Here is a 23,415-nt window from a genome sequence, read left to right as displayed (position 1 = left end):
GTAAAAGAAAAAAAAAAAGAAACAGTGAAAGAACAAAGCGGTACTCGTCCGGGCGATATGTAACGATCATTTCTTATGATATCTTCAACTATATTCACCCTTCGAATTCGGTTAACGAGGACAGCAGCAATCGCGAGTACCTTTTTCGTATTCGTTTATATCAACGTATCTACACTTTTCAAACTTTTCGATTGTTCGTTTTTTCGCGCATTTGGTATTTACTGCGCGAGGCATTATCTACCTCGAGTATCGAGTACGCTACACGTCCGTAAAGGATATATCTAGACGATAAGAGAGATCTACGAGTTTAAGGCTTATCTTAAGGCCGCGTCATAGGGCTCTGATTACGCCCACGTATCCAGTCAATACTTATTGTTAATGATACAATACGCGAAATGCGAGTCAAGCTTTGCTGTCCGCTAACCTTAAGTAGTAAGGTTATACCGTCAACCAGCGAGAAAGAAAATATGTGAAAAATGCGATGGAGCATATATCGTGCTAATTACGCATCTATCTTTGTCAATTCGAGTGTAACACCACTAACGCTTGTCTATAAAATATTCCTAAGAAGGTAAAATCTAAGAAGAAAAGCAGAATATAAATCGTCGTTGGATACCAGTTCCGGTATTCTGAATCGATGAATCATCGAGTCACTCGCCGAAAAAAGTCATCGCTCGAGAAAGCTCAGCTAATATGTATATCTTATAATTAGAGATTATTTAGATGGTGCTTTACTAATTGATAAGCTTTTAAGGTATTAATATGGAACAAATAAAAAGGGAATAGAAAGTGGTTCGACTGCCTGCGCGATATGCATTGCAACGCGAGAAGGAGGTGCTCCAATAACTGCTAGAGACAGAGAGATACATATATCTATCGCAATCACGTGAAAAAGGTGTCCGACGAAAAACTATGATATTGGCTAAACGCGACAAAAGCTTAATGTATCGTATACATATATATTCGACTCGCATGACTGTTCATAATAGTATTAGTTCCTATAGTATTTCGAGACTACTTTACGGCTTAAACGATGAATACCTAGAGCGAGCAACTTTTACAGACTTGGCCAGGTGTATTAATAAAAATTCTAATGAGAAAGATATTCATATTTTGTGGCCTACCACTTCTCTAAATTCGATAACTTTCGAAGCGTCCAAAATAACGAATAATCTCTTAAGTGTTCATCGTATAGACAAACGCACATCTAATTATGTGCATTATGCGTCATATCTACTTCTCCGTATCTATAGATATCAAATTATCCGTATCGAGCGAACATTTCTAATAGATTATTTATGGTGAAAGAAATCAAAGATAGTGTAGATGAGCCAAGAAGGGGCGACCTTTATCGTCTCCTAACGAACTTCAAGTCAATCTTGGAAAAATACGTATACGATGTCCAACTGTTCTCCATTAAATCGGACAAAGATTCGATAACTCGAAACGCGCCATGCAATATTAAAAAAAAGAACAAAAATAAACAAACAAAAAGAGAAGAAAATAAGGAAAGAAATGAACTTTCATAATATGAAAAAAAGTCATACATGTAGATCGCGCAGGCTCGACTAACAACGTCATTTCATGCACATCGCACGTCGCTCTTACGAACGTTCGTTAAAATCACGCACACGTATGTATTTACATACCCTTATGTATACGTACGCGTACTTAATATCGTAATTACGTTAAACCAAAAAATCTCAATACACCTAACTGTTTACAGCTATACTCTAAAGATATCCGGCGACGATCAAACGAAACGAAACAAATCGTTCATCGATTGGTCGCAACCCGTTAAAGTAGACTGTAAAAGGATAATCGCTTGATTCCACTTCCATTGGATCATTCATGTATGTACGTTGAAAGTTCTATCTTCGTTGTATCGTTAATGGAACGTGGCTCATAACGCGAATTGACACAAAATTGTATATCATGTCTGTTGAAACTAACAGGATCAGAATATAGGAAGGCAAGTAAAATAATATTCGAGGGTACGTTTACGATAGTATTATAAAGCGTAGTTTATTAAGGAAGTTTTGTTCATCTATGTATGTAGAACTATATAAAACGAACAAACGATGAATCTAATTACTATTTGACTACCACTTTTGGACGGTTGAAACACGAACACATATGGACAACTCTGACGAACGCGCACATACACACTGACCATTGTCTTTGTTCGAAAGTTTAGCGAGAAATCCACGACGACGATTAGTTTGCTTCGCTTAACGAAGCTAGTTTCTCCGATTAAATATTTCGAAAAAAACAAGAAAAAAAAACACGACCAAGGACGAGTCGGCGCACTTTACTATGCCTTCCACGTTATCGCGTATTCCGTTTTATCGAGCACGAAAGAAGACGACGATTCGTCATCCTATCGAGCAAAACTTAAGTGAGCAAAAAAAAACACTGCGATTCTCATCGATCGCTTTTTTAAAATTTGCATTTTTTTTCTTCCATCGTTTCCCACCAGACTTGCGAATATTTTTATCGCGTCCTCATCAAGCTAGTATTTTTAGCGACTTATTAACGACAGAAAAAATCGCGATAACGAAGACTCCCTAGCATTATTTTTCTTCTTTTTTTTCTTCTTCTTCTACTTTTTTCGACGCAAATTTCGAGAAAGTCGCGTCGTATTAATTGTGCATTTTTTTATTTTGCATATATTATAATACTTACGTATTACGTATTTACACGCGCGCGCGATTATAGTATGTATATGTATACGCGACTATACGCTATACACACGTCATGTACACGTCCAGTATTATATGCTTCCGTATTTATAGACTTGTGCAAGTCTATCGTATTCTCTAATCGAGTCTAGCAAATAATTAATGTGCATAACTTTGGTGTTTAGATTTAGGCGGTTTCGGGGTTTCATCGCGCCTTTCAATACGGTTAACGATATCAAGTGGGACTTAATGATGAGCCTAGCAAAAGAATTTTTAGGTGCTCCTAAGAGCGAGGAAAAGAAACTATGTTAATTGGAAATAATAAAGGAGGGAAAAAGAAAATACGTTACGTAGAAGGAAGAATAATTGGAAAACGATAAAGGATAAATGGGCACTGAATACGGCGATATGAGAAAGGGCAGTTGCTCATAAAATATAAATAAGAACTCCACGGTAAGAAATAAGGTCCTGTGATGTCCGTTCTTAAGGAATATTAATTCCTACTTATACTTACTTCTTTCGAAATCCGACATCAAAGAGGCCGCTTTTCTCTTTTCTAAGCCACAATATCCCAGCTCGGAAGGACAAATAGATTTCATAGAAAGACAAAAATCGGAGGAATAATGTGATGATAACGATTTATTTCAACGATTCGTCTCTTTGCGTCCTCGTTTCGAAATTCGAATTTTTTAAATAAAATACGACAAGGATTTCGGAATCGTTTACGCTCGTTATCTTTTTACAAAGATCAATTATTAATCTACAGGACGATCATCTTGCGGTTTGAAATTTTTTCTTGTTTATTCAAAATACAAACTCTCGCTCGCTCTCGTCATTCTTCTTCCGTTCAATGAAAACTTTCGAATCGTTCGTGTCGTATCGTTTCGAGAGAATCGTGCAATATCTGCAACGAATCGCGTAAGCCAGCTGGCTTATCGGCTTTTATTATCGAGGAAAAACGTAATTATCTGAATCGCTTAACCAGTTCCTCTCTAATCTGTCACAACGACATATATTTTCTAACGCTGTAACTTTGCTTAAACTGCATAAATTTGCAAATATAATAAATTTCCGAGAAAGGAAAAAATGTCAGAAATTTTCCAACGATATAATCTATGAACGAAGAAAACACAAAACTGACGCTCGTTACTTTCAATTTGTAACAATGTGAAATATGAAACTCGCAAACGCCCTTTATCGTACGAATCATTAATAATTCCAAATTGAATTCAAATCTTTTTACACGACTCGTAAATTTTTATTTATTTACAAAATATAGTTACAAAATCTGAAATAAAGAAAGAATGAGAAGAACGAATTTTTGAAAAAGGAATTTTAATTGGACACGCTACTTTATAAGATTTTTTCCTGCACTGTCTCAAGAGATTGAAAACTTTGCTCGACTCGGTGCTCCGTGATTCCGCATAAATCGATCGTGGCGATGAAATTATTTCGCGTAAAAAAGGGTGTACAAGGGTAAAGATAGAGAGAGAGAGAGCGAGAGAAAGAGATATTAGGAGGAAGTGGTGAGTAAAGCGCTGGACGATCGAGGCGTAATATGATTTACTCTCGAGGATCCTCGAAACGAGGCCGCAGCAAACTCCAGACCAATTCTGTACCATTTCTCACTTTTATATAAAACGGGAATAAAAACACGTGACTGGTTACTCGTCACGTTCTTGCGCGCCCCATGTGGCGTTAAAGTATATTATAAATAAACACGAATATATATAAAATATATATATATATATATATTATAAAAATACAATTATAAGTACGATCGCAACGATCGATTAATCGATATTATACATGTACCTATATCGTCACGGTGTTAAATCGTAAGTGTCTATACGCGCGCGCACTCTATACATTTGAATAACACGTGATCGCTTTCGAATTTGAATGAAACATTCTAAAATCGATAATAACGGAGTAGAAGATTCTTCGATTTATCTAAAATTAGTCGTTTCAAACGATAAGCTTTCTTTATGGTCGTTATACCTACAAAAACGAACGTGCGCACAGAAACACATACATATACACGCACGCATACACGTACTTGTAGAACGTACGCACGCGAGCCTTTACTCATTTCTCAAAAAATACAAATTGTATACTTGTATGCTCGCGGTATGCACATTCACGCGTACAAATGATATGTATACATAATCTATTAACAATACGATATCACATCGACGAATCATTCTCATTTCATCGACGCTTTTACATGCTCTTTCAGACGACTGCGTTTACGAACGCATCATCGTACATTCAAAAATACACATCTATACATATAATACAATAGTATATATAATATATTACATTTAACTGTATCGGGGATATATCGTAATTTATGCGGTAGTTTTGTGTCAATTAATACTATAATGAAGGAACGTTAAGTCATGTTTTTTGAAGCGAGAGAAACAAATAAACGTAGATAATTAAGCTTAAGTGTGATAATTAAAGCAAGAAGGAAGAAGATTTTTGTGATAAGGGAGACGTTTCTTCTCGACGTCTCGCGCATTCTCGTATTTTCATAAATCGTTACTTTTCTACTATTTTGTTTGCTACTATTATGCTTTCCAAATCTTCTTCACAATTTCTTTGATAAGAATCTCTCGAGCGACGTTGAAACATCGATGCACTATATTGGAGAATATCTATAATATTCGATAAGTATGATTATCCTTTGGCGAGTTCTAATACACGGACATCTTCGTAGATTTCTACTCGACCCGGTGTTTTCCGATTACGCGTTGTGAAATCGAAAGAGCGGCTTCATTTAAACCAGCTTATCCATCGCTAGGTCGAGCACAGAGTTTTCGATATCGGACTCTTGGCTGACCGTCGGCAACGTATACGTGCCTTTCGAAGGATAATAAAATGATAGATCGGCCGATCCGTCATATCGCTTATTTGCAACGTTCATTTGGTCTCAGCAATACCTTGAAAAATTCGCTAAACCATTTTCTCCATCGTTGTTTTTCTGACTCGAGAAATCGATTTATTTTCTTCTTCTTCTTCTCTCTCTTTCTCTCTCTCCCTCTCTCTTCCTCCCTTTTTTCTGCTCTCTCTTTTACATATTGCATAGATAGGTAGCGCGTTCGAGTCTCTCAAAGCGGATAAAGTTCTCGTATCTTATTGCCATCGTCTTCTCGATCTTGTTGTACACAGCATCCTATTCCAGATCTGTAACCAGTAGCAACAGGATCGAAGAATCGAGAATATTCTCTCTCTCTGCGTGGTGCACAAATTTATTCAACCGTATACATATATCCTACTTGAAGACAATGAACCTCAAGAAACTCAATATCTGAGTTTTCATCTCTGTGGAATGGCATCCTTTCGAGGAGAATTTTTTTCCCAACCTCTCGAAAATAAACGGAAAGAAAAGGAAAAATAGAGGAAGAGGGAGAACGAGAGAGAACATAACGCGTTAACAGGACGATTCGAAGAATAGAAAAGAGAGAAGCGTAAATTTGCATTTCCATTCCGCAAGACAGGTGGTTCGTTCGATCAAAGTAGAACGGACCTACGCTTGAGAGAACTTCTTAATCGAGGAAGCCGCAAGCGCACTGCAGTGCTCTTTGGTCCTTAACGCATTTGGCAGAAGGTCAAACGTATTAAAATCCTTGACGTTCTAGGACGCGTCGAAGCTAATACTAACCGCACGAATAATCCGATATATATATATATATATATATGTGTGTGTGTCCTCTCTATATATCGGATATATCCTTTCAAAGAGTTTCAATAAACGTCGCTCGTATTTTCGCGTCCATTCATTCACTTTTCCCATTTTCCATTTGGTTTTATTGTTAAAACGAATCTAAAGAATAATCTGAAAAAGAATGTGTCGCAATATCTTAAAAAGAACTTCAACGGAGATACGAGGAAAGCGAGACGATCGAGCGAACGTTGAAGATTAGGTTGTACGCCGAACGGATTTATAATCGACTGCTAGCACAATTAGGCGCACATCATGCTAAATATCATTACGCATTACGGCTAAACATATCATTCGCAAAAATTGCGCACGCATAAGCTCCACAATCTATACATACACGATGTTCAAATTTATCACAAAAACACATAAAATATCTACGTGTAATTAAACGCATCGACGGCCCGTCACGCTCGACTTACCAAGCCTATTTCAATTACATTCAATTATTAGAATTTAGCAATTTTCAAATTTTATTTGATATGACGAATAAGTTCATGACGATTCCTAGGCATATCAGGTCTCGAACTCGAACGATTTCTCGCAAAAACGTAAAGCACGAAAAATGTCGTTTGCCCGATGGTAGATTCGAACGTGTCAGCTTCGAGTTAATCTCATGATCGTTCGATTTTCTCGTAAAAGAACTGGAAGATATTTCGTTTGAGTAAAAGTTAGTCCCGATCATTCTTCGTTCGACGTTGTCGATAAGAAACGAGCTTCCAGCTTCCGTCTTTGATAAGAAAACGCTATAAGTGGTATAGTAAACGCTCTCCGAGCTAAGTTAACCAAACTCAGACTCTTCTCGTTTCTTCGCGAAAACCCGCATGCTTTTCTCCAATTTCTTTTCGAACTCGATTCCCGGAAATTTTCATCCATTCTCGAAACTTTCACCTTTTACGACTGACCCTCCTTCTTTGGAAAAGAAATTTAATAACTCCGATAAGAAGGAATTCTGAGCGTTACGCGAGACCCACCCGAGTTCGAACCCTTTTATCGAGAGAGAAACGCTTTAAAATCGACCTACATATCAGATATATATCTTATGCGTCAAAAAAATATATGCAAACTTTATATATACACATGCATACTATATGTATACCGTAGTCGAGCAAACTTCGTACTTGTCACGAACGCAACGAATTCGAAACAAGCAAAACAATTATTTGTAGACGTAATTTGCGTAAACGTAGGGCAGGTAAGCGAACGTACGACGACCGACCGACCGACCGACCGACCGACCAACCAACGAGCTTTTGCCGTTGACGTCCTCGGTTCTCTCCTTCCTTCGTCCTGCACGCGAGATCCTTTTTTTTTCTTTTATATGTCACAAATGCAATTCAAGTCCCGATGTTAATTTAATTTTCGATATATTTATCTTCGTTTTCCAAGAGGACGTGCGATCTCGACGAAAAACGAAGGACCGAGTGACCGATAAAATCCTTATCGCATTTTCATATCATAGATATCTTCGTACCATTAAATGTCGTTCGTATCATTCGATTCAAGAAAGAGTGGAATCTTTCCTTTCGATCGGTGTAACACAGTAAAAACTACTCAATGAAAAGAAAAGAAAAGAAAAAAAAAGCAACTCATCGATTTCGCGATTAGCGCGAGCATCGAAGCGACGATTAGCGTGTAAGCGAAATAAAAGGTAATACGTTGTTAAGGCCTAATAGATAAACTGACGATAATGTCGTTAGACGATAACGAAAAAAAGCAAGCGAGTAAGTAATTAAATACATCGTGTTTTTGTTGTCTATTTCAGTTGTACATTTGCTCGCCTTCGAGCGCGTCTCCGCTTTCCTTTCTTTCTCACAAAAAAAAAAATAGGTGAAACACCGCGCGAGCGAGTGTCTTTATTCAATTAAAACGTGATATATAATAATATATGAGTTAATCGTAAAGAGAAGCTTTTCGCGACGTTTTAAACCGCCATCCGTGTTACGACGAAAAAACAAATCGTAGCACGCATTGTCGCCAAATTATATATAAGTTTTATTTCATATTTTCTTCCGCACTTTCCGCACTATTTCATTTTCTACGAATTACAAGAAAAATATTACATTATTTTACTAAATTCAGACGAAAGAAGCTTTTACTCTCTCTTTCTCTTGAAAAATAATCACGATTCATTATTTTATATTAAAACATTTTGTCAAGAATCCGACAATTCGAAAATAAACTCTTTAATCTTTTCTTTTTGCTTTCTTTTACGAAGAGATAAAAGAAAAGAGAGACGCACTCGATGGCGGCCCACATTGTGGGGGTAAATGTTCAAGAGAAAGATAAAAATATTCTGGTGTTACTAAGGCTTCTTCTAGCGAGAAAAGATACTCATCCCTTACCGCAAGACTGTCCCAGATGGAGTGAGAGACAAAGATAGAAATAGGTAGGGAAAGAAAAAAGAGAGAGAGAGTGAGAATGTGACCGAGAGAAAGCGAGAGAGAGAGAGAGAGAGAGAGAGAGAGAGAGAGAGAGATTAAGAGAGAATGAAAAGAAGAAACGCTATCGAGGTAGGAGGGACAAAGATACCTGCGGCTCTCTAAAAATACTTATTAACACTTGTTACGCGCTATCGATAAGTTTATATCGTATCTCTATCATGACAAAAACTTTACGAGTATTATACGTGATATTACATTTATACGGGCTGTTACGCGCTGTCTCGAAGGACAAACGCAAAGAGAAGAAAAAGTAACTTCCATTTCTCTCTTCCGCGAGAAGGACGACTAAGCAAGTGGAAAAGGAACGAGAGACGACGAGGACTTTTTAACTCTGCACTTTGCTAAACGATACAGAGAAGACAAAATTCGTGCGTTTTTCATTTATTTTCTCCAGAAATAAATTCAAGAAGCTGTTACAATTTGGAAAGAAAAAATATCTTATGAGAAGATAGAGAAAGGAGGAAGAAGGAAGGAAACTCAAAAGAGATTGGGTGAGAAAATCTTGAACAATCAGAAGCGATTATTAAACAACGAGAAACGGCCGTGTGGCATTTTCCAATCGATTTTCAATCGGGTTCTTGATTAATGGAGCAGAATCGAAGAAAAAGCAGAGACTACGCTTAAGAAAAAGTGCTTATCCGTGGTACAAGAAAGGGATTAAGATAAATGCTGGCTCATCCGTGCTAGGACGGGTATTTCGCGTTTACTCGTCTTAAGTATAGGAAGAACGCGATCGTTTGAGGCGTCGAGAGAAAACGAGAAGACGAGCAAAAGTAGTCGCTGAGAAAGTAGAAGAAGCGTACGAAAAAGTCATCGTAATCCGTTGCGCGACGTCATGGAATTGGATGATGACGAAGGAAGAAGATAATGCGCAAGTTCGCACGAAAAATCTCTCTTATTTTTTCCCTTTTCAACTTTTCTTTTCTTTCGCTCGTAGCTATTAGCTATTACGGTGGTATGACTTTTAAGACGGACTTTTGTAGCAAGTTTTTTCCTCTTCCTTCTTCATATTATTATTGTTGTTATGAGCATCTCTCTTTTTCCCAACTTTAGGAACTCGGATCAGCGCTTTTTCTTTCGAAAACTTTTTTCAAGCGAAGCATCGTGCGTGTGCGGCCACGGAACGACTCGACTTTTCGAAATTTCCTTCTTCGAATTTGCCAAAGGGGAGAGCGGGATTTTCCCTCGCTAAGGAAAAACCAAGAGTTTATTCTTCTCTTTATATCCACGTGAATTATACCCTACGAAAGGATCTTCTCGTCCCATCCGCGGAGTTACAAAACTCTTTCCGTGGCGGCACGTTTTCAAAGACTGTATTATCCTATTTTTTCCAAAGCAAGAAAGAAAAAAAAGATTCGAACGCCTGCGTCATCGTCGTTCGCGCGACCGACATACGCGCGCCTTCTCTATTTCGTTTTTCAAAATGTTACTAGGCTTGTTTTTAATAAAAATTGTTTTTTTGTTTGTTAGAACGGAAGCGGACCAGGAGGCGAATCTGGTGGACGAGCTAACGGGTATGTATCTTTTACTTATCCTTTGTATTTACAAATCAACTATTATGCTATGTTTGCTGAACTAACTTGCAAAAATATCGAGTCTCATGATCGATCGTCAAATGTGATCATTGCACGGCTAGATTTAGCCAGTTTAAAGTACTTATGCGTCATTAAAGGCAGCCAAGGAACCTCTCGAAGCTCGTTAAAACGATACAATCGAAGGGTCGTCGTTGTCGCGATATCATCGTATCATCTTAAGAGGTAGGAAGCCCTTAGATCGGCACGCCACGAGAAAGGGAGCAAACTAGGACTCTCTATAGGTTTTTTTTCTACTCGGACATATCGAACACCGAGGGAATGTTGAAGAAGGTCGAGGAGAAAAGTGCTTTTTAATTGTTGCAAACTGCTCGAGGTGAATCGTTTAGGGATCTTGAGACAATCAATAGCGCTCTAGATTTAAAGAGGATCTCTTCACTAGGACATCTTTACGTTCAAATATCTCTCAATTTTCGTAGTCTTCCAATTTATTCTCATTTCTATACACGAATGACAAAAACAAGGTAAAAACATACTTGTAAACCTGTCCATTGGAAATACTCATCGATAAACAGCTGTGCTATATCGACAAATTCAAAAATCGGAAAAATTGGAGATAGAGTAAAAATGATTTTAACTGATTCGCTAAGCGAATTGCTCGTTATTGTTCGATTTGGGATTTAATCTTTTTCAACGATGAAAAACGAGTCACGTTAAAACAAAAACTCCTTAATCTTTACTTGTAGATCAACCGCCTAGTCACATTAGAAGGAAGATTACTAGATTTCGTTAGATCACTAAAATTAAGCAACGTAGACACGATTAATAAAGCTAGATGGATATCCAGTTTGAAAAAAAACAAATACCGTGTACTGCGTTAAAAAGAGACGACCTTTTTGGTAGTATTAGATAAGTGTGAAAACGGAGAAAAAAAAGACGCACTCTTTCACTTATAACCATTAATTTGTACCGATGCGATTTACTTTTTCAAAGTTAACTAATTTTCTAACCAGACGACAATCGGCCATCAAATCCTTTAAACGAACGATTCTTCTTCTATTTTCCTATTCCACATCGATTTAAATTCTACAAAATTTAATCAAACAGCGTATAATCTTCTCCGTTGCGTAAGAGCTTTCCGTTTACGTTAAATAGAAGAGGATTAATAAAGAGAGAAGGAGAGACAGACAAAGAAAGGAAAAGAGAAAGAGTACGTACTAGGCGTAAACTATCTCAAAATGATGGATCGTGCGTATCATAATACTTAAATGTTGGGAAACGTTTTTACTCCAACAAATTGCCCTAAAAATTTATACGATCCAAGATCCAATTCGAGAGAGGAAGAAATGAGGTCAGTTCGAGGAAATATTTCGAAGCGTAGTAAATGAATAGGGAATTTTTTATTGTTTTCATTTTCATTTGCTTACGCTGAAATGAAAAGATTTGAAATGTAACAACTACAATAATTAATAGGACGTGTCCTTGTTAGGATCAACAAATACGTAGGTGTACTTACACACATATAAGTATGTAAATAGATACTCTTTGTTAGTACAAATGTGCTCGGTAAAGAATACGCGCGGCTTGAGAAACAAAAGATTTTTCCTGACAATAAATGAAGTTGTTTTTTTATTAATTGCTGTATATCATTTAATAATTTTCAACTTGAAATTTAGATCTCTCCTTCAGAGACCCTTCCTTAATTACTCCATATTTCATAATTGTATTTCAGGACCAAACGTTTCGTTGTACCAATTACTTGTGTTATAAAATTCCACGGGAAAAGGGTAATTAGAAAAAAATGAATAAAAGGATTACTTAAAACTTACGTAAAATTAGGAGAAAGAGTGGTTATATTCGAGGAGGTTCTTTGTCGTATACTCGAGATTCTTCGAAAAATTATTCTCAAAAAACAGGGACAAATGTTTCGATCGTGGGAATTAGCAATACATGTAATTCGAAAGTTTAATTACTTTTAATCCATTGGATCTACTTGTCATCTGATTCAAAGCAAAAAAATGATAAAATAATCCAATGAATTTTTAAATTGTAACAATACAATTAATATTGTATATACAACAATAGAATTTTGTCTTGAATGTCTTCGTAAAGAATCAGTAAATGATCAATCGATGTATTTCCTTATAACAACGCTTCTCTTGTGATTTTTTTATGGAATAATAAACATCATCTAATATGAATTAATTCTATCTTTGTAATCCTTTGTTACAGGCATCCGGGCGATAATCCTTTCTACAGCAACATTGACAGTATGCCGGATATTCGGCCGCGACGGAAGTCAATACCATTGGTCTCCGAGCTGGTAGGTAGTCGAAAGCCACATTACTGTTATTCTGTCATTGTTTTAACAATTCCCGTATCTCTTGATACACCATATAAATCCATAAATGTATTATTCTAGGCATATAAGTACACTTTGTACACGCAAGCATAGCTATATGTACATCTCCTGAATCGTCCGCGTTTATCGAACATTTTTGATTCGAACATTGAAATCAAAATGTTACCGTTGTCGTCGTCGTCGTCATCGTCGTTTTTCTCCCTTTTCCTTTCTATCGGCGAAAGAACGAGAAGTAGCAAAAACCAAACACGTCACTTTCTCATCGTCGAGCTAATTACTCGTTTGATTTGTTTGAATTAATTTGACTAGTCAATTGAAAAGATCGAGCCGCTCATTCAACACCTACATTACACAATCCATGCCTTTTTTAGGATGTAAAAACTGGCGCAATTTATGATAACGTACGGCTTACTAGAGTCTAAAAATTCGTATTTATTTCTACGACAGTTCATTTCTTCACGTCTTTTAGAGTTATCTTTCCTCCTCAAGTTCTTTCCTCCTATCTCGGCGACGACGACTAAGTGAACCATAATACGGACTTGTCGTAAAAATTCCATTTTTTTTACAGCCAATTTACCTACAAGGCTATCTTCCGAATAAATCGTTCTTAACGAATTTCAAATAAAATAGAATTAATCTCGAACTAGCCTCGAAGGTAACTCGTAATTCATACAATGGTACATGTTCCGTCCCAATCTAATTACATGTGTTTGCGTTTCAGTATTACATCGTCTGGTTAATAACTTAAAAGTACTTTTAATTAACAGGCGTTAGGATAAAATAAGAGAATCGTTAGACATTGAAAGAAAAGCAATGCTTTAGAAAATGTAGGAATTCTATCCTTAATTAAAGTTTCAAAGGAATCGCGGATCGATCGACAGTGCCTAAAAAGGACACATTTGAAATTCGTATTAATGATGAGAACGGGAACGGGAACGGGAACGGGAACGGGAACGGGAACGGGAACGGGAACGGGAACGAGAACGGGAAAGAGAACAAGACCGGAAACGAGAACATCGCGTCGATATTCGTTTTTTCCTTTTTACTTATTTTCTTTTAATCGGACCATTATTCGATGGCGTTTTACAGACTTGACCGACTTTTATTAGCGACGCGTCCAAAAATCAATTGGATCGTAAATATCAGAGGAGAGCTGATTAAATGTGCGTTCTAAAAGATTTCATATCGTCTTTCGATTTATCCAAGATAAGTAGAAAAATTGATAAGAAAGAAATAATTTAGAGAGAGGATTCGCACAATAATATTTGTGAAGGATGATCGTTCCAAAGTCGGTAGCAAGTTTAACGAGATAAGATATTAAAATCGTTCTTCAAATGATTACGTAATTAAATTCACACTCCTCCTTTCGAAATCCCTTCAGGGCACCTTAGTTTCCCGAGCCCGTTGTCTGTGCCCCTGTATGTTCGGTGTCGACAATTTCTATCTGATTGTTGTGTCTAACGTTACCTCGCCAAACGGAGAACGGACACGTCGATTGAATTAAACCGATCATCACAACGACGAACCTCTTCAAATTATCGGAGTTTGGCGGATTGTTTATCTTAATCATAAAACGAATTTAGCGATACTTATTACAAAAATAATGTAGCAATAAAAGAAACAAATGGACTACGTCAAATGCCACGTCATATTCCGATAATTTACCGTAATTAAAAAGAAAAAATAGTCCAGCCAAGTGAATTCTTTATTAACTTACAACCTGCTTTCAACGTTTATGCAATATCTTATTTCATTTGGACATATCGCATATAGATTCGATTTCTAATGGGCTATCATTTCTCAAAGTTACGCGTTACGATTACGCGTGTCCGTTAAACATTGTCTCTGTGCCTCTAGTGTGTCTAACTTTTGAACTATCTATACTTATCTCGTTGGAGAAAAAAAAAAAAAGACAAAATATAAAATCAAAGAAAATAATTAAATAGAGGTAAATAATACACATACTAACCAGCATATAATGCTATTTTCTTTGTTTGTTCTCTGTGGCGCCCATTGTTGTATCCACCTGAACACCTGAAAAAACTAAACCACTCACTGAAAAAAAACCTCTCAAAAACTCTACCTCCAGGTCTTGAAGGTACTAATTAAATGCCTCCTTAGCGAACTTAACTTAATTAAAAAAAAGGCTTGCTTGGATGTTGCATGCGATTGCTCGTCGTTTCGACATTTTTCTTTCTTTCTGTTTTTTAATCCTTGCTTTGCTTAAGAAATAATTCGCTTTTCGTGTCTTTGATTTTGAACGACAGTCGTTTCAATAGTCCGTGCCATAAGCAACGTGTTTTCATTAGATATTTGATTCATTTCGCTATTAATAGTAATCAAAGAAAATAAAAGAAATTGTGAACCGTTGAATTAGAAACCGTGTAGCAGCACGGTGCGTTCGTTAATCGCAATACCGCGCCGTGAGTAAGTACATTTAATCGAGGTCGATGCTTGGGGTACGGGCCACAGCCGACTTTCATATGAATATGCATCGTAATAATAAAGGATAAATGTAGCTTGCACGCAGCAGATGATTTGATGCTTTTCGTGTGTAATAGCGCAATACGTCAAGAAAAGGAGTGGTGGTGGTGGTGGGGGGGCGGGGGGTAAGATGAGAAAGCAGTGTTTCGCGATAAACGTTGTATCACTCCTGTCATTAACACCAGTAACCTAAATTTCTAAAATTATCCTTACTTTTTTTTTTATTTCTAATCAACAGCACCCTGGGATACCTGACAAGATTAGTCTTTATTGGCGCAAAATTTATTTTCATCGGTCGTTCCACGAGCGAGCGTAACTTGAATAATTTTGCCTTTAGCAAGATACTATCCAAGATTAAACTCAATAAATAATCGTAAAATTATTCGTTTTCTCTCGGAGAAAAATCGATACTGATGCTTTCTCACGCTTTATTTTTGATGTCCGTCTATGCATGCACTACACACATACCTAAGCAATATATTTTCGCTTATTGTTAGTCGTTGCCGTCACGTTTTGCATGCACATACGAGAACAAATTAGATGGACGTAGTCGTAATCGAGCAAAATATAGTTGGTTATAATTAACGACAAAATAGCACGTACATAGGATACGGCTAGATTATATTTAACAAATATTTATAAACAAACGAAATAAAAGAAAAATCCCCTTTATTTAGGTTAACTCGATAAAGAAACGATTAGAAATTGCCTATGCGTCGATAAATGAAAAAAAGAAGAAATCGCAATTATTTAAAAAAAGAAAAACAAAAAAAAACGGCGCCCCGTGCAGAAAGTACGTAAGCACGCTTTTAATTATACACGTTAGGAAACGCCATAGAGTAGAGAAGATCGGAAACCGCGATACAATATGAACGGTAAAGCGAAATTAGTGCAGAGCATTAGAGTACGAATTGCGGATAAGAGAAAAACAGTAGCGCATGCACCGTGCACGGGGCCCCGTACGTAATATCTTAATTGAAATCTACGCGGAACCGCAAATCTCCGCGTGCCACACCTACAAGGCACCTATAAGCTAATTGGATTAGATTTTCATCATAGACATATACTCTATCCCCCTTTCTCTCTTCACTTAATATCTTTCTTCCTCTTTCTCTCCCTCCCCATCACCCCCACGCTCCCTTCTCACTCCCTCCCTCTTTCTCTCTCTCTCTCTCTCTCTCTCTCTCTCTCTGTTGCTATCTATTTTTTTCTATTTTACATCGTTCGATCCATCTTTAATTCGTATATCTTTTATTTCCATTTTTCTCGCGGTCGAGCTGTAATTCTCTCCTTTTATTTTGATTTTATTCATATATTCTTCTTATATATTTGACGATCCTTCTTTTCTTTTTCTCTCGCTTTTTATTTATCCTTCTTAAACATTCTGCTACTCATAGTACACGTAAATGTAAATATGCGAATATGTTGCAAAAAACAATGTAAATGATATCCATTAGGAGACTCCTCGGAAAATTGTGAAAACACCGAGACATTTTCTATATGAAGGAAACAATTTGTCTATTTCCACAATATCTATCCAACTTCATCAATAATTCAAGGATATTTTTTTCGAAACCGTGAAAACGCGAACCACCAGAAAATTTAGAGAGCATTCGTTTTAAATCTCGAAACTTTCATGAAAGATCGATCGTTTGACGACTCTCGAGTAAAAAAAGAGAAAATGTTATCTCGACGTCATTTACATACGAGCTTTGTTCTATTTTTCGCATGATGCGCTCACATATCTATGTACCTATCCACGAATACGAAAGAAAGGAGGAATAAATATCGAGGAGTCTCTCTCACGCCTTTATTTTTTCTTCTTTTCGTAAAGAATAGAATCAGAAGGTATAAGAATCATTAAAGCACGGCTCTCCAAAGAGATCCATGTACATACAACAAACACATATTTTTTTCATTCGTTGTACATAACATCATCTGTTCGGCTAGAATTTGATTTATTAAATACATAATATTTGGCACGGTAGAACGATTTTATTTTGCACCTTCTTATAATTAATCGAGACGATGGAAGCAAGTTTTACATCCAATTTTTATCCTCGTATTATTAGAATTAAATGAATTTCTATAATTCTTGTACAATATTTCGATATACTATCTTTGTAAAAATTTGGATCATTCGATTTCTTCACAATTTTTTGTATTTTTCTTCTAATCACCGATAATTATCTCTTACTATTGTACGTATCAGCAACTATTTGTACGACATCTCGATAAAATGTTTTTCGTATGTTAGCGCTCTTTAAGAGAGCTTACTTTTTTCACTACTTTCTTTTCAATCGTTTACGTTTTTCTCGTCTCCTATGTTTCGTTCATATTTCTCTCTCTCACACTCTCTCTCTCTCTCTCTCTCTTTCTCTATCTCTATTTCTTCTTTTCTACTCTCTTTCATTCTGTCTGACTTTTTATTTCCGCTCTTTCTCCCTGTCTATAGAATAGAAAGACCGGAAGGCATTAAAGCTGAATCAGATCCACATTAATTTTGATCTTTTCTCAGACAATGGCGGCGACGAAGAGGAACGCCGCAGGGCTCACATCCGCGGTGCCCAGGGCTACGCTGAACGACGAGGAACTGGTAAGGACTCGTACTTTAGACGATCTACCTCGAGACATCATCGTCATCCTTCTCGTATCGATGTAACGAAGAAAAAGGGTAAAGGAAAAATAGAAGGAATAAAGTTAAGGAAATATCGGTGGGCAGAGTCGCGAAAAGGTTCGCTCTCGCTTCATTAGAACGAACGTTTTCGTAGGCTCGTGCAGTTAAACTTGGTTTCTTAGATTACAGTTGTCTTTGAAACGTTCGAAGCATCATTCAAATCCATAGAATCGCGAACGCGCGTAAGCTATGAAGGGAGCTCGTTTTTAATGAAAAAAGTTCTTACTTTTACGAGCTGATTACGATATTTTTCTTACAATCGAATCCGGTCCAGATCGTAGAGAGGATAAAAATCATTTACTGTTGTTGTCTGTCTTTACGAATTGATCCATTTTTTTCTGGCAAATCCGATTGGAAATTGATTGATGGTCGATTGGATCTAAATTTCCCTCGAAACTCGATACTCGCATATCATCGGCGATGATATGACTTTTCTTAAGAATCTTACATTTAGGAAGAGAAAGTTTTGGAAGTAAGTTTATTGTCGCGGCTGGATTCGTAGCAGCACGCCATCATTTAACGCGTTAAGTTCGCTATTAACTTCGCGACGTCACACGGCGACGCGTCGTTCCCCTTAAGATATTAAGAATTAATTTAACACTCTGTAATCTATCTTTTCTTTCTTTTTTCATACGAACCGCTGCAATTTTATCCTCATTTCCACGCTATTTTCTTTCACGTAAGTCTGGCCCAAGCCTACTCTTTTTCTCAATTTCTTTCGATCTTTTATATACTATCTTTCTCTAAATACGAGCCACCCCATATCAGAAGTTCCCTTTTGCGCTATAAACTTGATGCCGGTGGCAAGCGTGTAGCGAAATAGAAAATCAAATGTTAGCGTGCTAGGACGAGCATCCTGCGTATATAATATACTACATACATACACATATATATATATATATATGTATATGTTTATATCTTAATCTTATAGATTCGCACGCGACCATAATATCCGCGCGCAGTAATACACGCGTGTACATAGACGCGATTTAGAGAGAGGCGCATCGAGCGTCGAAAGATCCAAATACGGGGAAGTAACGCGTGTCTCCGTTCCAGTTGAAAACTTCGAAAGATAAACCCTCTACAACTTATCGAAATAATTAACAATTAGGCTAGTCCGCTAGGGCTCTTTGATTTTTTTCTCTCTTCGGATGTTCCTTCCTATGAATAGTTCGAGAATTGAACGTGAATTTAACGCCGATCGCGAGGTGATTAGATATTTTTCTACATTGCATTAAGATGTTAATAGAAAAGAAGTGAGATAAGAAAGTAGGAAGGAACATCCTTGGCTCCGTGCGATAGTCCTATAGTGGTGCTTCTTAGCAGATCGATGCTTTAACCCTGCTCTATCCAGTATATATATATATATACACAGTATACATATATACATATATATCCTTATATGCTACATATAAAAAGATATATACGGGATACGGAGAAAACGTGTTCTCTTCTATTCTTTTTTTCTTGTTCTCTCTTTCCCCTGGCAAAGTTCTTGCGCAGGACCCTTTTAAAAGAGAACAGAGAGAAGAGAAGAAAAGAGACAAATAAAAAGGGAAGGACCTCCTCTTTTCCGATCGCTCGCCAAACCTTCTGCCTGAAATAGAAAACAAAAAAGAAACGTTGTTTTTCTATCTCGCAATAAAATGTTACATTGTCCGTTAGATAGCAAAGAAAGATACCAACGACGAGTAGATGCATTTTTCCCTTTTTATTATTATTTTTATTTTTTTATTATTATTCTTATTATTATTTTTATTATTATTTCTACCACTAATATTTATGGAGACACGTTTGATCATGGTCTTTGTACAAAAAAACTGCAAATGTAAAAACTAGGAATCGCAGGCACGATTCGAGAAGCTCAATTTTTAGTGGATTTGCGTGCACATCGACAATAGAACGCGAGAGTAGATCGTACGTGTGGATGTGTGCAGATCGAGCTGTACGATCCTGCATGGAGAATTAGGAAAGTGATTTCGTGCAAAAAAGAGGAATAAATCCGAGAGCGAGTCGAAAGAGCGAGGTCGAGTTTTATTCGGAAATATCTTATTTTAAACTAATCGTTAGGATGTGATCGAAACGGCCTCGCTTTTTCGACAAATCGCAAACGATAGAGTACGAATGTTGACTCTTGGACTCTTCGTTTGATTCTCAAATCGATCGAAAAAAATGTTATCCGCGAAATATCTAAATATGAAAGTTATCAAAATTAATGGATGAAAAAGCTTGCATCGAGAGATCTGAAAAAACCTTTTATCTCTTTCACCTATATCCTATTCCACCCTTCCCCACCCCTCTTTCTTTCTCTCTCGATGAAAGACGCATTCGCAATAGTACATAAATAAAAGATCTTTCTTGAATGAAGGAAGGGTTCAAGTGTTTGCAAGTGCATCGAGTGGCTGGTCGAATGCATCCAATTCCAAAATCCGATTGAAAAAACTCCCAACTTGGCAGATTCCATTCTCCTCTGTCATTCAAAGCTCCTACCTTATCCTATATCTCGGTATCTATCTCGGTACCTTCGAGAAGCACGCTTTAACGACGATACGACCATGCTGAAACCCCGCAGAAGATGCACGTCTACAAGAAAACGCTGCAAGCGATGATCTACCCGATCTCGTCGACGACGCCTCACAATTTCGTCACCTGGACTGCAACCTCACCGACTTACTGCTACGAATGCGAGGGTCTTCTCTGGGGTATTGCGCGTCAGGGCGTTCGATGCATGGAATGCGGCGTAAAGTGTCATGAAAAGTGCAAGGATTTGCTTAACGCTGACTGCTTGCAAAGTAAGTTTATCTTTAGAATATAATATGTAATCCGGCATCATTTCTAATAAGAATCTCAATCGACTTTTTTTGTAACACTATTTGTAAAACTATTTTCTCGAAAACTAAATTTGTCCTACCTCCCTTTTTCTCCATATTTCTGTTTTTCTGTTTTTCTATTTTTCCTGATCAAACGTCTGATTAACGATCGATACGAATAATTTCCGTCGGCAAGCGTTGCAATATTTTTATCAAAAACGTTTCACGGTTCGCAAAAGCGCCTTAGCAAACGCTCCCAACGAGCTCACACCGGAAAATTAAAGCTTTTGAAAAATGTTTGAAGCACGTTCGCTCGGAAAAGTGCGCGAATACGTCCAGTGCTTGCGGATGCGTCCTTTTGAGAGGATTTTGGATAGGAAAAATATTAAATCCAACTCGAAATTTGTAAGAGAATTACTATTGCTAAAGCTACCGAAATAAGGGGAAAGTGTAAAGACAATTTTCATTGAAATTCGTATTGGGATTTCAAGTTTCTTACGAATCGTGATTTTTCGATACGTTTCCGATATTGTCGAGTAGAAAACTTTTTTGATTCATTGTCAGCACAAAATATAAAACTCTTTTCTGGTCACGAAAAAAGAAGCATCGTAACTGTAAATGTCCCACTTATTTGTCTATGCTTGACGTAGAAAAATTGAACGCGAATACCACACGATGACGCGTCAAATTCACAGAATTCTATAATCGTGGTTCGTCGAAAGAAAGACAAAGAAAGAGAAATGGCTTAACGACTAATTAAAGATAAGGTACGATCAATCGCGAAAGAGGAATCGGTGATGAAGTAATTAAAATTCATCTTTCGTTCGAGGCTCGGAAGTTTAGTAGTCATGCGCATCTACGAATCTCTTCCACTTTTTATTTTTACAGGAGCCGCGGAAAAGAGCTCGAAGCACGGAGCGGAAGATAAAGCGAATAGCATAATCACAGCAATGAAGGAAAGGATGAAGCAGAGGGAGATGGAAAAACCAGAAATCTTCGAGCTCATCCGGTGAGTCCTATCTATTCGCTTTTTCATCCTCCATTTTGATTTTTTTCCTTTTTTCCTTTTCCCTTTTCTCCTTTTCTTTCCTTCCTATCTTTCTTTTTCTTCCAATCTCTGACGCAGCACGGCTGCAAGGCCAAAGTAAAATCCAAAGTTGATTTCCACGGAACCGATTGGTTCGCGTCTTCGTCGTCTACGTCTACGTTACTCGTCTTCTATGGAACAATCAACGACATTTATCGTCGAAATGCATTTTAAGTGATAAATTGTCGCAAGTATTTTTAGACGATCGACAAGAAGGATTGAAATGTTAAATTAGAGAAAGTTCGAAATCAGGTCACAGTCCCGCGCGTCCAAATTTCCATTTTGACTCGAAATCGCGGCCGGATGGGCATTGCATTTTCCCGAACATAACATCGAATAAAACGTTGCGGTGCGATACGTATTCCGTCGAACGTATTGCTGTTGGTTACGTCAAAAAGAGTTTCATTCAGCAAACATCGTTTGCACAAATATAAACAGCCGTGCTTTCCTAAAGAACGTTGCGTCGAGAGAACATAGGTACATTTTCTTTTTTTTTCCTTTGTTCAAATTCGCATGTACATTTGCGCTTGTGTTCGATCGATAATCTCCGAGGTCTCAATTCGAATCGAGCACTTATAGCTCAAAGATTTACTCGACTAATGTACTTCTACTAGCTAAAGACGTTAACTATAATATTAACTGTTTTCCATCGGAGATATTCGTTAATGAGAAAGCTCGAATAAAAAAAGAGGGTGTTTTTACTTTTCGCATCGCATCGTAATTTACGGAATCGATCTGTTTATAACGGTGAAGAACTCGAGCTGCTTGGATGGTTATAGAAAATGTTCTAATTGGCATAGTTTGATTATCTTCGTTGTAATCGACGTAATAGTGTCGTAACGTCAAAGACGTAAACGAGAAAAGAGCAACATCGCCGTTGGATTACTCGAAGCACCTAATTATTAGATCGTCGTAATATTACGTCAATTCGCCAATTGTTAATGTTTTACTACTGTTTTAAGTAGTAAAAAGTACCCGTTAAAAGTGGCGCTTAAAGGGCTTACACGAGCGCTAATGATATAATATGATAACGACAATCCCTACTGTTAATTAATAACAAATATTAGAAATGCTATAGCACCATCGGTTCGATAAAAATCATTCGATCGCACGCAATCGGACTAATTTTCCTTTAAACGTTCATAGTAATCGATACATTTATTTCGGATTCGATGATAAAAAGAAAATTTATTCTCAAGTTCCATCGAAGATGAAAACGAACGAAGACGAACGAAGACAAGGAGATCAATCGAGAGATCGACCAAGAGATATCCAGTCAAAATCATCGTAAACAAATTGCTTCGCGTAATTTTGTCTTTTTCTTTTAGAGGCCGCTCTCGTCTTATCTTCTCTTTTGTCTAATTTCCAAAAAAACTATCGAAATACGATAACAAATTTAACGTTGCATTTCGAGAGACGCGCGTCAACCAACTACGTTTCATTTTGAGGAAAGCTCATCGGCAATCGGTATCCTCGCTAACGCGTATTTCATCGATGAGCAAAGTCCCGTGCTAATTATGAGCTCGCATGACACCTACTTATGTCTATTTCTCCAAAAATACCTACTTGAGATACCTACAAAGAAGAAAACTTTCTTCGCAGTAAATCATTAAA

The 23,415-nt window shown here is 37.2% G+C and overlaps 1 protein-coding gene across 13 annotated transcripts in view; it reads left to right on the top strand.

Moving 5' to 3' along the window:
• The window catches only part of LOC106785859, a 78,899-nt gene that overhangs the window by 39,109 nt on the left and 16,375 nt on the right, over nucleotides 1-23,415 (top strand). For 9 of the 13 annotated variants that reach the window (XM_014746648.1, XM_014746646.1, XM_014746649.1 and 6 more), the window contains 6 exons: nucleotides 10,320-10,363; nucleotides 12,614-12,704; nucleotides 14,833-14,841; nucleotides 17,746-17,823; nucleotides 20,477-20,696; nucleotides 21,603-21,723. In XM_014746648.1, the coding sequence (XP_014602134.1) occupies nucleotides 10,320-10,363; nucleotides 12,614-12,704; nucleotides 14,833-14,841; nucleotides 17,746-17,823; nucleotides 20,477-20,696; nucleotides 21,603-21,723 (563 nt within the window). The remainder of the gene's footprint in view (nucleotides 1-10,319; nucleotides 10,364-12,613; nucleotides 12,705-14,832; nucleotides 14,842-17,745; nucleotides 17,824-20,476; nucleotides 20,697-21,602; nucleotides 21,724-23,415) is intronic. The other 4 variants (XM_014746657.1, XM_014746659.1, XM_014746653.1 and 1 more) reach the window with 2 other exon arrangements.

The sequence above is a fragment of the Polistes canadensis genome, unplaced genomic scaffold (assembly GCF_001313835.1).
Source record: "Polistes canadensis isolate GaletaPanama2010 unplaced genomic scaffold, ASM131383v1 scaffold_58, whole genome shotgun sequence".
NCBI lineage: Eukaryota > Metazoa > Arthropoda > Insecta > Hymenoptera > Vespidae > Polistes > Polistes canadensis.
Note: the sequence above shows the minus strand (reverse complement) of the source record. Positions and strands in the feature narration are given on the sequence as shown.